Source organism: Ictalurus furcatus, chromosome 20 (genome assembly GCF_023375685.1).
Source record: "Ictalurus furcatus strain D&B chromosome 20, Billie_1.0, whole genome shotgun sequence".
NCBI lineage: Eukaryota > Metazoa > Chordata > Actinopteri > Siluriformes > Ictaluridae > Ictalurus > Ictalurus furcatus.
The window spans coordinates 12,660,928-12,673,883 of NC_071274.1; the positions used below are offsets into that span (position 1 = coordinate 12,660,928).

At 37.9% G+C, this 12,956-nt stretch overlaps 2 protein-coding genes across 6 annotated transcripts in view; one reads left to right on the forward strand and one right to left on the reverse strand.

Annotated features, from left to right (window-relative positions):
* Positions 1-12,956, reverse strand: part of gbp2 (guanylate binding protein 2) — a 61,599-nt gene that overhangs the window by 18,827 nt on the left and 29,816 nt on the right. Inside the window, exon 1 of one of the 4 annotated variants that reach the window (XM_053652070.1) lies at positions 2,409-2,496. The exons of 1 other annotated variant lie outside the window; for it this stretch is intronic. The gene's annotated coding sequence lies outside the window, so the exon portion shown is untranslated. Of the gene's footprint in view, positions 1-381; positions 449-2,297; positions 2,316-2,408; positions 2,497-12,956 lie in introns of those variants that run through there. 2 more of the 4 variants (XM_053652072.1, XM_053652071.1) reach the window with 2 other exon arrangements.
* LOC128624428 (guanylate-binding protein 1-like) overlaps positions 116-12,956 on the forward strand; it is a 90,178-nt gene continuing 77,337 nt past the window's right edge. The window contains exons 1-11 of one of the 2 annotated variants that reach the window (XM_053652076.1): positions 116-2,901; positions 4,437-4,641; positions 5,003-5,130; positions 5,632-5,741; positions 5,877-6,088; positions 6,514-6,756; positions 6,877-7,025; positions 7,107-7,238; positions 8,606-8,818; positions 8,995-9,097; positions 9,389-11,210. In XM_053652076.1, coding sequence (XP_053508051.1) covers positions 4,458-4,641; positions 5,003-5,130; positions 5,632-5,741; positions 5,877-6,088; positions 6,514-6,756; positions 6,877-7,025; positions 7,107-7,238; positions 8,606-8,818; positions 8,995-9,097; positions 9,389-9,786 — 1,872 coding nt within the window. In that variant the 5' untranslated portion in view covers positions 116-2,901; positions 4,437-4,457 and the 3' untranslated portion in view covers positions 9,787-11,210. Of the gene's footprint in view, positions 2,902-4,436; positions 4,642-5,002; positions 5,131-5,631; positions 5,742-5,876; positions 6,089-6,513; positions 6,757-6,876; positions 7,026-7,106; positions 7,239-8,605; positions 8,819-8,994; positions 9,098-9,388; positions 11,211-12,956 lie in introns of those variants that run through there. The other variant, XM_053652077.1, reaches the window with a different exon arrangement.

Below are 12,956 nucleotides of genomic sequence, written 5' to 3' on the forward strand. Positions count from 1 at the left end.
TTTACAACACGAGCGCCGAGCTCCACAGGAAAGGTGACGCAATAAGAATACCTAGCTCTCTGATTGGACAGGAGATGGGCTTTACACAAGCTCTATACCGTAATCCGCATGTCAGTTGCCGAGTGATCCATCCAGATGAAACGAGATCCACCTTCGTGCTACGGACAAGCCAGTGGTTTTAGCTTAATTTAGCTCGCGAACCCTACCATGCTGCTTTTAGGTACACCCCTCTAGTGAATCTGTATGAGAACCTCAGAGCAGTTCTGTAACATGCTATAAATATAGATGACGCTCCCGAACAGGAAAAAGAATAAAAAATAACAGAAACGCTTACACAGTAAAAAATGCGCACAATAAAGTAAATCAATTGGAGTAACTCACAGATGACTGACGCGCAGAACAGCCACAGTTATACTAGATCAGACAGTATCATACAGTTTCTGGTTTCACTATCTGACGTTGACGGGTGCATGAGGCGGGGTTGTGGAAAGCCAAAAAGGTCACAAGGAAACAAAATTCAGTTTAGTATAAAATTAAGAAATATATGCATCATTAATGACTACAAGTTTGTTAATGTAACTCGAATGTGTACAATATTTCTTTCGATGATCAAAAAAGTAAACATTTCAATGTAATAAAAGTGTCTGATATTGTCTGAGGATTAATATTATTTTGACATTTGAGTGGAGAAAGCTTAATAATTTAATAATAAATATTCAATTCAATTCAATCTTATTTCTATAGCGCTTTTTACAATGGACATTGTCTCAAAACAGCTTTACAGAAACATATGAACACAGGATACAGATTTTAAATGTGTGAATTTATCCCTAATGAGCAAGCCAGTGGCGATGATGGCAAAGAAAAACTCCCTCAGACAATATGAGGAAGAAACCTTGAGAGGAACCAGACTCAAAAGGGGACTCATCCTCATCTGGGCAACAACGCATAGTGTGAAAGTAAAGGGAAGATCATTATAGTTTTTATATGAAGTCTGTTTGTTGAACTGATCCACTGTTCACTAAAGGAGACTTGAGTGCAAAACTGCATGTGGTAATTGCAGTCCTAAAACCATAGCAGCAGCCGTAGTCCCAGCAACCACAGTGAAATGTCCATGTGAAATTGAGGTCCAAAACCATTCCAGTGGTACTTCAAGTGTAATTAATTGATCAGGGTTTGCAGTAATCAGGCCTGGTTGTGTCTAGTCCAGCTGAACCTCATTATGAATGCAGTTTCATAGATTTGGAGAATTAGTAACTATGGGGGCAAATACATTTTCACACATATTGGATATTATTGGATAACATTTTTGCTATGATAAATAACATTATCATTTAAAATATATATTTTGTATTTACTCAGGTTGCCTTTGTTTGATCTTAGACGTTTTCAATTTCTTAAACAATTTAGTATACACAAAAGCATAAAAAGTAGATTTCACGCTGTTACGTTCAGAAATGTCACAGCAGAATGTATAAAACAACAAGCGCACGCTGCTATAGGGGGCGCTATAGTCAGCTAAGGGCAAAGGTTAGTTTCTCAGTAAACCATCATCTTACAAAGTCTCTCATTATAACGGAGATTATATAATTATTTATATTATTATAATTGTTACAAAGCAGGTTAATTCATAAAAACACACGTGATATGTAATTGGTTCTGCACTCCACAGTACTTTTTAAATTTAATTTCTGTATGATTTATTTTATTTTATTTTTTTTACGAAACATATGTGCAATTTGCAGCGAATGTCCAATATAAAACCGCGGTGAATTAGACAGATAAAAATGAAAGCAGCTGCACCGACACCTCCCCCTCCTCAGCAGCTTCAGCATACCCGGCGTGCTAGACAGTACCATTGTGTAGAAGAAGAAGAAAATGCACCAAGTAATTTAAGGGCGTTTTCCACATCAAAAAAAAGAGGTCAAACTGGAGCACAAACAAAGACAGGGAACAGCTTTATCACGAAAGGAAAAAGTAAACATGTAAAGACAGCGAGACCTCCATAAACAAACAGTGCTGAAGAGAGTTTCCGGTTAAATTTTTTTTTAAGGATAGGATCTCCACTAATTTCACTAATTTCCTACAGATTTGACAAAGATCAGTGAAATAAATGTTTAGCTATATCCTCTCACTAATCCACAATGAATTATTTTAAAACTCATTTACACTATTGGGAACACGTTTAATTTATAAGTTGCTTAGCATAATTTATAGGTAAGAAGTTATATGATGTATATTTAATAGCGGATAAAAGCATCTTTACCCCGATCAGAGTAGTAAAAATATACCCTTACCAAAAAACAGACAATACAGGCCAAATCATTAGCTATAGACTACCATCCGGGTTTTTATTGTTGTTGTTGTTGTTGTTTATAATAATAACACCTCCCAGTGAACGCGCTTACCTCGGCAGAGAGAGCAGTTGTATGGCTTGATGCTACGAAAACGTTTTACACTGGTCTAAAGTGAAAGTACAAGCGATGTGAAAACAAGTCCTAAACAAGATCTTAAATAGCGCGTGAACCCTCCTCCCGTGTGAAAGTGAAAGCAAACGTAGTTAGTACTGCTTAAGGTCAAAGATAAATAGTTAAAAGTCCATTATTTGTACACATGTTACAAATAGTTTACATTAAAGAGGGGAGAAAACTTTCAAAGGTCGGTTTTCTCAAACCAGGATGCTGAAGCCGGCAGAAAAACGCTTCTGTTTTGATCAGTAATGATATAAGGACGGGTAATAACAATAACACTTGGTGCCTGTGGTTTCCCGGAAAGCTCTGTGTTATTGGAAAGGTCTGGGTGGCTTTACTATGTAAAGCATTCACAACTAGCCTATACAAAGCCTCCCAGCTCTGTTTCTCTCTCAGTTTGGCGTACCTGCAGATCAAGTCATAGCATTAGGTAAGTGTTTGTTTGGTTGCTTTTGTTACAGTGATCTTCTAAATATGCTTTTACTGTGTATCTTGAAAATCTGTAAATTATCTCTTACAGCCCCAATTAAGATCGAATAAATATTTTTCACATAACCTAAGTCAGCGATAAAAATATCCTTCACATTTGGATTAAGTAATCCTTTCAGATTGAATATATTTCATTTGATCTACTTTTATGGTTGCAGCAGTTTACATACAAAGTTGAAATTGCTTTAAACTACATTTATAACAAATGTAAATATAAGCAAATATAGTTTATTGCCGCTGCTTTAAAAATAAAAGGGGAGAAAGAACGTAATAGAATACCACACCTGAGCATACCGGATTATCCAGTTTCTATTATAGACAACAACGAATACGGAAGGGTTCCTGCGACACCGCTCATATCTGTTAGTGTCAGTACCAAAATCAGCTGGGTGCCATGTTGTGTGTATGCATGTATGCCACAACTTTCAACAAAGTCACAAAGTTAGATTTGTTACTTTGGCACAGTGAAAGACTAGGTTAGTCAGACACCTGGTCCCTATCGTGACATGCCACTCTACAAGGAGTGTATCCTCCTCTTGGGCATTACTTAGAAGTCTGCTCCTCTACAATGCTGTTAGAAGGACTGAATTAGAATACTGGTTATATATATACACTATATGGCCAAAGGTTTCTGGACACCTGACCATAACACCCACATGTGGCCTCCCAAAAACTGTTACTACAAAGTTGGAAGCACACAATTGTCTATAATGTCTTTGTATGCTGTAGCTTTACTGAATTTAAATTCACTGGAACTAAGGAGCCTGAACTTATTCCAGTATGATAATGCCCCAGTGCACAAAGCAAGAGTCATAAAGACATGGTTTGTCAAGGTTGGGGAAGAACTCAAGTGGCCTGCACAGAGCCCTGACCTCAACCCCACTGAACACCTTTGTGATGAATTGAAACACTTAGTGCACCCCAGGCCTCTTCACACAACATCAGTGCCCAACCTCACTAATGCTCTTGCAGCAGCTGAATGGAAACATCCTCACCGCCATGTTCCAGAATCTAGTTGAAAGATGTCCAAGAACTGTGGAAGCTATTATAAAACAGCAAAAAGGGGACTCACTTTTAATGACCAGGGCTTTGGAATGGGTATGGGAATGGGAATGGATGTTCAAGCACACATGGATGTGATGGTCAGGTGTTCACAAACTTTTGGCCATATAGTGTACCTGTGCTGTGCTTTTATGAACAGCAGATAATGTCAATGGTCGTCTTCTATACGGAACCAGCACTGAACTGATGTGAACTCAGTGAGAAGGTTACAGGAAATGACAGCCAACAAAAGTATTTATATAAAATATTACATTATACAGTCACTTTGTAACTTTGTTTAAGGTACTGGCATGACTGTTCATGTGCAGAAGAAGATGTCCAGGTCATTCTCATCGTATTGGTCAGAACGCATCTCAAGAATCTATTATGGTTTTCTTTATTTAATTAAAAGACAGTTTATGTTTCAACCTCTAGACTGCGGAGCTGGAGAGAACCATGTGCAGCCCAATGCCAGAGCCTATTTGTTTGGTGGAAAATGTGAACGGTTCACTGCGTGTGAGTGATGGAGCCATTGAGTACCTGTACAGGATTAACCAGCCGGTGGTGGTGGTGTCTGTGGTGGGACTCTATCGCACAGGAAAGTCTTACCTCATGAACCGCCTGGCAGGAAAACAAACTGGTGAGTTTGTTTTTAAAGGCATTTTTATCTACTGACAAGATTTGATCCCACTTTGATCAGATAGTGCTGGAATGAATTGTTTGTCTTTTAGGACTAGTTAATTTCTTTGAGAAATGGACAGACAATAAACCCATTCCCAACACCCAATTTTGGGGATTTAGCAAGAATTCACATGTAGAGTAATATTGTTGAAAATTTTCCACAAGTGCAAATATAACAACTCTTAGTTATGTAAACTGAACCTGATGAGGACACGGAACGTGCGTGCTCCAAATTGGTTTCATAAACAAGATATGTGCACATGTAACTATTCAATTCTTCTGTGTGTCACAACAATGTTGTCTACTGTGGATGTTTTCAGGCTTTGCTCTTGGCAGCACCATTGAGTCGAAGACTAAAGGTATTTGGATGTGGTGTGTGCCACACCCCTATAACACAGGACACACTCTGGTGTTGCTTGACACTGAAGGACTGGGGGACGTTGACAAGGTGATAACACCATCTCCATAGCGACACATTACATGCAATGTCCTGCGAAAGTAACTATGCAGATTATACATTTGCATCTTTACCAAATTACAAGACAACACAATACAGTTAGGATTTTAAAAATGCACTGGTCATGTATTTAAAAAGCATTGAATAATGGCAAAAGAACTGACTGAATGATCTACAAAGAAAACTTTGGCTTGCACAGGATTCAGGGCAGTAAAATATTTACATGAGCCATAAAAAAGAGCTAACAAAGTTTTGTAAGCACTAAATAAAAAAAGACTTTATGACAGTAGTTAGGTAATTAAAATTAGGTTTCACAAACATTTGCCTTCCCTGTCAATAAAACAGAATAGTATATAGCAGTAATGTATACTGTACAGTCGTGCGTCTACTTTTGTCCCTTCCAATGTACAGGCATAGATGTAGGCATATAAAGTTCTATAATTCATGTTTGAAAAAACATAACTGCAGTGTATAATAATTGTGTTGTTTTAGGGAGACTCTAAAAATGACGCCTGGATCTTCTGTCTAGCTGTTCTTCTCAGCAGCACTCTGGTCTACAACAGCCGTGGGACCATCGACAACACAGCAGTGGAAAAACTACATTATCCTTTTTTTCTTTGTAAAACACAACATAACTACACAAATATATATATATATAGACAGTCCTTTAGTCAGTACTAAAGATACAGCTATTCTATACAGATCTCATCCAGTCATGATTCCTTAGCATGCTGCAGCTATGTCACTGAGCTTGCAGAGCAGATTAAGATCAAATCACCTGCAGCCCAAGCAGCTGAGGTAGAGGAGGAGGAGGAAGACTCTCAGTTTGTTCAGTTTTTTCCTAACTTTATCTGGACAGTGCGTGATTTTTCACTGGAGCTGGTGATTGAGAAAAAGGGTCGAGTGACCGAGGATGAGTACCTGGATTTTGCCCTGCAGCTGAAGAAAGGTGTAGAAGACATTTCTGACTGAGATCCAAATTACTGATACATCTCTCATTTCTAATAGCTAAATAGTTAACTCTAAATATGTATATAATAATGCATATATTTTATGTATATATTTTGTGTGTGTGTGTGTGTGTATACAGTATGTATAAGGCACTAATATAATATTGTTTGATATTGTTTAAAAGTAAATGTTTTGTGTGTAAACTATATACAGTGTGTCTAATGCTGTTTTGCTTACTTTAAATATTAGGACAACAGTACTTCAATTGCATTATATCGCAGATTTCTTTTAGCCCTCTGAGCATTTTGAATGCAAACCCTATTATTCTGTAAATTTAACTTTTACGTTGGGTGTGAAAAGCTGCCCTTAACTCTTATTTGATTTAGCTATTAACATGAATAAAAACATTTTTCTGCACTGCAGGTCTTAGTAAGAAGGACACCAACTACAATCTTCCAAGGCAGTGTATTCGAAACTATTTTCCAACCCGCAAGTGCTTTGTTTTCCCGTTTCCTGCCTCCCAGGACAAAATGGTTCAGCTCGAGAGCCTGGATGAGAGTGAAATTTGGCCCCATTTTCTGACCGTCACACAGCGTTTCTGTGACTACGTTTTTGCTGCAAGCAAAGTTAAAACAGTTAAAGGAGGATACAGAGTCACAGGGAGGAGTGAGCACTACATTATCATTCCCTTAATATTATTCATCTGTATAAACATTTTCAATAGTGTTTCAATACATAGAACTGTTATTCTCTGTGCTGTAACTGTGTGCGTGTGTGTTTTGACAGTGTTTGGTCACCTAGTGCAGTCGTATGTGGAGACCATCTCTAGTGGGAAAGTCCCTTGTCTGGAGAATGCTGTGGTTGTAATGGCGAGGATAGAAAATGAGGCAGCTGTGCAGGAGGGGCTTAAACTGTACAAGAGTGGGATGGAACAGGTAACACACACACACACACACACACACACACACACACACACACACACACACAATCTAATATTAATTAAAATCTTAATGCAGGTGAAGAATTTATTTCCAGTCAGTTTGAGTGCAATTTCTGCTGAGCACAAGAAGATCAGCAACATGGCCAACACTGAGTTTATGAAGCGCTCCTTTAAAGATGAAAAAGGGGAATACTTCAAGAAACTGATGGTGAGTTTTGGATAGACAGGCAGGCACACACACACACACACACACACACACACATACAAACATCCATGCTCTCCAGGGTCAATCCCTCCCACCTTCCAAAAACATGAAGGTAGGTAGATTGGCTTACTAAATTGCCCCTAGATGGGAAAAAATGTGTGTGTGTGTATGGTGCCATGGACTGGTGTCCATGCTGGGAAGATCCTTGCAGTGTCTGGGAAGACCCAGTGTTCCCTGGACAAGGTCTGGATCCATCACATCCATGTCCAGGATAAAGCTGTTACTGATGATAAAAGAATGAAAAGTCATGGAATACATCCAGAGGAAGAGTAATATGCTTTCATTAGATGTACTGTTCTCACTTATATCACTCACTTACAGGCTAAAGCACTTTATCCTGGTCTGGGTCACAATGGATCCAGAGCCTATCCTTGGAACACTGGGCATGAAGTGGGAATGGGACACCTATACATTGCAGGACACCATGCACACACTCATTCACCCTCGGGAGCAATTACTCTTAACCAGTCCACCCCCTCACATGTTTTTTTTAGTAGGTGGAATGAAACTGGAGAACCCAGAGGCAAAATAGAATTTTTTTAAATATCCTTTTACTGTGGAACAGTGAATTCAGTTGTGACCCACGCTGTGTGAAAGTGCACATCACTGTTCTATTGCACTCAGCTAGTTTAGAGTTACAACCCCAATTCCAAAAAAGTTGAGACATTGTCTAAAATGGAAATAAATGTAAATCAAAAGAATGCAATGATCTGCAAATCTCATAAACCCATATGCTATTCACAATAGAACATAGAAAACATATCAATTGTTTCAACTCAGGAAATGCACCATTTTAAGAAAAAAATAAGGTAATTTTAAATTTCATGGCTGCAACATGTCTCAAAAAAGTTGGGACAGGGCAACAAAAGGCTGGAAAAGTAAGTGTTACTTAAAAGAAACAGCTGGAGGAACATTTTGCAACTAATTAGGTTAATTGGCAATAGGTCAGTAATGTGATTTGGTATAAAAAGGTTACCTTAGAGAGGCAGTAAAAGATGGGATGGAAGCATATGTTGCTCTAAAATCTATATATACCTTTCAGAATTGATTGTGCCTTTCCAGATGTGCAAGCTGCACAAATAAAACAGCCTAAATATAGCATCCTGAGACTAGTGCTATTAAAAATTAGTAGTTGTGCAACCCCTAACACACACACGCACACACATTAGTTCTTATACCTTCACCTTCTGTTTTTTATTTATTTATAAAACCACAATGCAAGAGCATGTTTTTGAATATACAGTGCATATATATGCATGGGTTTTATGTTGATGCATTTCTGAATGTGCTTGTAACTACTGTATTTTCAGGAGGCAGTAGATAAGCACTATGCTGAACTGACTGTTCAGAACATGGAAGCATCAGAACAGAAGTGCCAGCAGATTCTGTCTGATCTATACAGGGATTTGAGTGTGCTTGTACAGAACGGAGACTTTGCAAAGCCTGGAGGATATAAACTCTACTGCACACAAAGAGACCATGTCATTACCCAATACCACATGCAGCCCAGTAAGGGAATGCAGGTAAGAAACACAGACTTAAATAGAGATTATGTATGTACTTGACCTTCAGTGTTCTACAGACACATAACAGTGCTAGCTGAAAGAAAACTTCAAAATTAAAAAAGGGATCCAGAACCCTCACTAAAACAGGCCATCATCACTATATGCCTGTGTGGGGTTGTGTTCCCTGTGTGCAGGCTGAAGAGGTGGTGGAGAGGTTTCTGAGTGAGAAAAGTGTGGAGGCAAAATTAATTCTCCAGACTGACGAACAACTGACTGAAAGTGAAAAAAAGATTCAAGGTAAGCTGAGCATAACCCTATCACTGGTAGTGTGACTTTATTACAAAATAGTTTGAATGTTAAAGAAATGAAACTCAACTACTTAACACGGTCGTGTGAATTGATTGATTGATTTTAACTAGTTAGATTCTTGTAGATGTCTGTAAATGATAGTAAATGCATAAGAAAATACATTTTCTCCATTTTCCAGTACTTAAAGAGAATACTGTTTACTGAGAAAATGTCATTTTCAATACTTTCACTTCTTTACTCTGTCTTTCTCTTTCTTTGCCCCTTGGTGATGAATCATAGAGGAGAAAGAACAAGCAGCTCTGTTAGAGCAGCAGTGTAGAGTTGAACAGGAGAGAAAAATGGAGATGGAGCAACTGATGCAGGAGGAAAAATTGCACCATGAGCAACGGCTACAGCAGCTGGAGAAGAAGTTCGAGGAGGAGAAGATTCAGCAGCAGCAGGAGCTAGAGAGAGCGCTGGAAAGTAAACTGACCGAACAGAAAGAACTTGTTCAGAAAGGATTTGAAGAGAAAGCCCAGCTGATGGACCTGGAGATTGAGCAACTTAAAAAAGAAAAAGATGCACTTTCTCACAGTTTTTATAAGGATTATGTCATTCCTGGTGTGGATGTTGCTAAAGAATTGTTGTTCATGTACATCAAGTATAAAGCGATGAAGAAAGGGTTACCCATTTTGTAAGAAAATCAGAACTATCATTCTGTAATAGAGAACACTAACTAAAATTAAGAAACATTAACATACTGTAATATATTGGAAATATATATAAAACTCAGCGAAAAAAGAACCTCCTTTTTCAGGAGACTGTATTTTAAAGATAATTTTGTAACATCTAAATAAGCTTTACAGATCTTTATTGGAAAGGGTTTAAACAATGTTTTTCATGCTTGTTCAATGAACCATAAACAATTATTGCACATGCACCTGTGGAACAGTCCTTAAGACATGAACAGTTTACAGGCGATAGCCAATTACGGTCACAGTTACAATAACTTAGGACACTAAAGAGACCTTTCTACTGACTCTGAAAAAAACCAAAAGAAAGATGCCTAGGGTTCCTGCTCACCTGCGTGAACATGCCATAGGCCTGCTGCAGGGAGACATGAGGACTGCAGATGTGGCCAGAGCAATAAATTGCAATAAACTTGATTTTTCATAAGCTGTAGATCTAGTTTTGGAAAGGAGGGTTAAAGTTTAATGCAGAAACCCTCCATCATATTGGAGCTTAATGTATTCACTGAACCATATATGGACGTTTTCCAGGAGTTCTTCAGATTATGTAAAATTGCAGCCACAATTCCTGTCAGTACAATCTCATATGAGTGGAGTTTTTCCTCTCTTACACATATAAAGACCCATCTTAGATCTATGATAGCAGGTGACAGGCAAATTGATCTGGGATCTCTACCTGTGCAAAAGAGCTGTGCTCTCAATCTGGATGAAGTTGCAAATATCTTTGCAAGAAACCATAAGAACTGGAGAATGTAAATGAAAACTAGACACTTGACGGAGTTCATACTGCAATATCACATTGCATTTTGTTATTTTAGAGCTGTATAATTTGTTCCTTGGGTTGTTATGCCATGTGACAGCACTCTAAAGGGGACTGACTTTGTACGTGCAGACCATGTATTCCTAATAAAATTGAATTATTTACACATGGTTCAAAAAAGGTCATGTTGCCTGCCATCATTGATTCTAAATGAAAAATTATCTAAATTAAATAACTTTACAGTACATTTTGGACATTATTTATGTTCCTTAAAAACTTTGCTACCCCAGTAAAATCATTAGGTCTAACCTGGCCACCCCACTGTAAAAGTTCTAGCTAGGTTTACATATTTGCAGCACAAAGGTAAGATTCTTTGGAAATGAGGTTGATGTGATCAGTAACATCAAATCAACATTTGTTCATTTATCTTCAGTAACCATTTTATTCTGGTCAGCGTTGAGTTGGATCTGGAGCATATCCTGGGAACAAGGAGACTGAGGTGGTGACACACCCTGAATACACGCACTCATTCACACCTAGTGGCAATTTAACATAGACAGTCCACATACTGCCATATTTTTTGCTGATGGGAGGAAACTGTGGGAGCAGGTTTTCATTCCAACCAAGCAGGAGCCACACCTGATTCCACCTGTTTAATCAGTTGGCTTTCATTAGACTTAGGTGTGGCTTCTGCTTGGTTGGAATGAAAGCCTGCACCCACACCGGTCCTTTCCAGATAAGATTGGACACCCCTGACCAAGAGGAAATCCACACTGACACATGAACATGCACAGAAATTCCACACAAACAGTAACCTATCATGTCACCACAAACTAGAGACTCCATTTCCCAGAAAGCACCGCAAACTACAAACATGGCTGATGACTACACCTCTCAGTGGAACACACAGCACATCACTTTCTCCTGAGAACTAATTACACACACCTGTTCCCAATCACACTGACAATCACACCACAATATATAAGAGACTGCTCATTCACAATCTCTTTGAGAAATATATGCTCAGTTGATATTTTCTCTGTAGTTTACCAAGCTTTGCTCTCACAGTGTTAATCTGGTTGTTATTCTGGTTTTGACTTTATTTCTGGTTTCTTGTTTTGTACATTGCTTTGCCTATTTCATGCCTGTTTGCTGGTGGCCTGACCTTTGCCTGTCTTTGTTTATGCCTTTTGCCTTGCCCTTTGAATTACCTGTTCTTAATAAAACTCTAAACTGCATTTGCATCTGTCTCACCCTCTATTATGTGACATAACCCGAGTTGAACCAGGTATCCTGGAGCTGTGATCACGCGAAGCACCATTAAACTGACAAACATAGTTTGAAAAGTCTATATTTCTTAATAGACCAAATTGTTTTCGTTCAAAAGTTGAATCTAATATGAAGAGGGGAAAATAATGCACTTATAAAATAAAATAGTGCTCTTTTTCATCTAAAATAATAAAGTATTTTTGTGTAAGTTTAAGCTGTTCATTAATTGCAGCAGAGTGACTTTTGACCTGCAGTGATTTCTACCCAGTGTTTTTTTGTAGGCTTTATTGTCATTTAATTATGGGTTAATTGAATAACCCATCCACCATGTAACTCATACAAACTGGATGTTATGATTAAATTGGTGCTAACTATGTCTGTATATGCTTAAGCAGTCTGGGTTCTTCCCCGGCGTATAAGGCTACTAGACAGAGTTCAAATAGTCTAAGCCTAATTTGTATATGCCGTAGATCAGGTTGCTGCCTCACACTGTAGTGTATTTTGTTTTGGGTTTTCCTTCTATTTTTTTCAGATTATAATTTTTTATGGGATTATTATTTTTGCATTTATTAATTCATTGATTTTAGTGACAACATATTTTTATTGCACATTCACATTTAAATAAACAGACCGCTGCTTTCACCTCCATGTTGTGCTACATTCCTGCTAATGTACAAATCTTTGTATCAAATTAGACTGATCCTTAAAGTGCATCAATTTTTATGGCCTGTGAATTCTTTATCTTATAAATAAAGAGGCAGTTTCATAAACACAGCTGCAAAGAAGTCTGTAGGATATGACTAATGATGCATATGAAGATAGACATAGTTTTATTAAGGTTTTTTTTTACATTACACGTTACATTTTATTTATCACATTAAAAAACTAAATGCAAGAGAAGTCAATGAATAGTGTTTGCTTTTAGACAACCGATGTGTTTAAATGTAATTTTCTTTCTCTCCCCCCAATCCCCCCCCCCCCCCATATTTAGTGAAATAAGACTTTTTAAAATGCTTCTAGTTGAGACACATGCAAAAGAAACACTTAAATTTAGGAAAATCTGTAGTTTTCAAAATTATTTAAAATTATT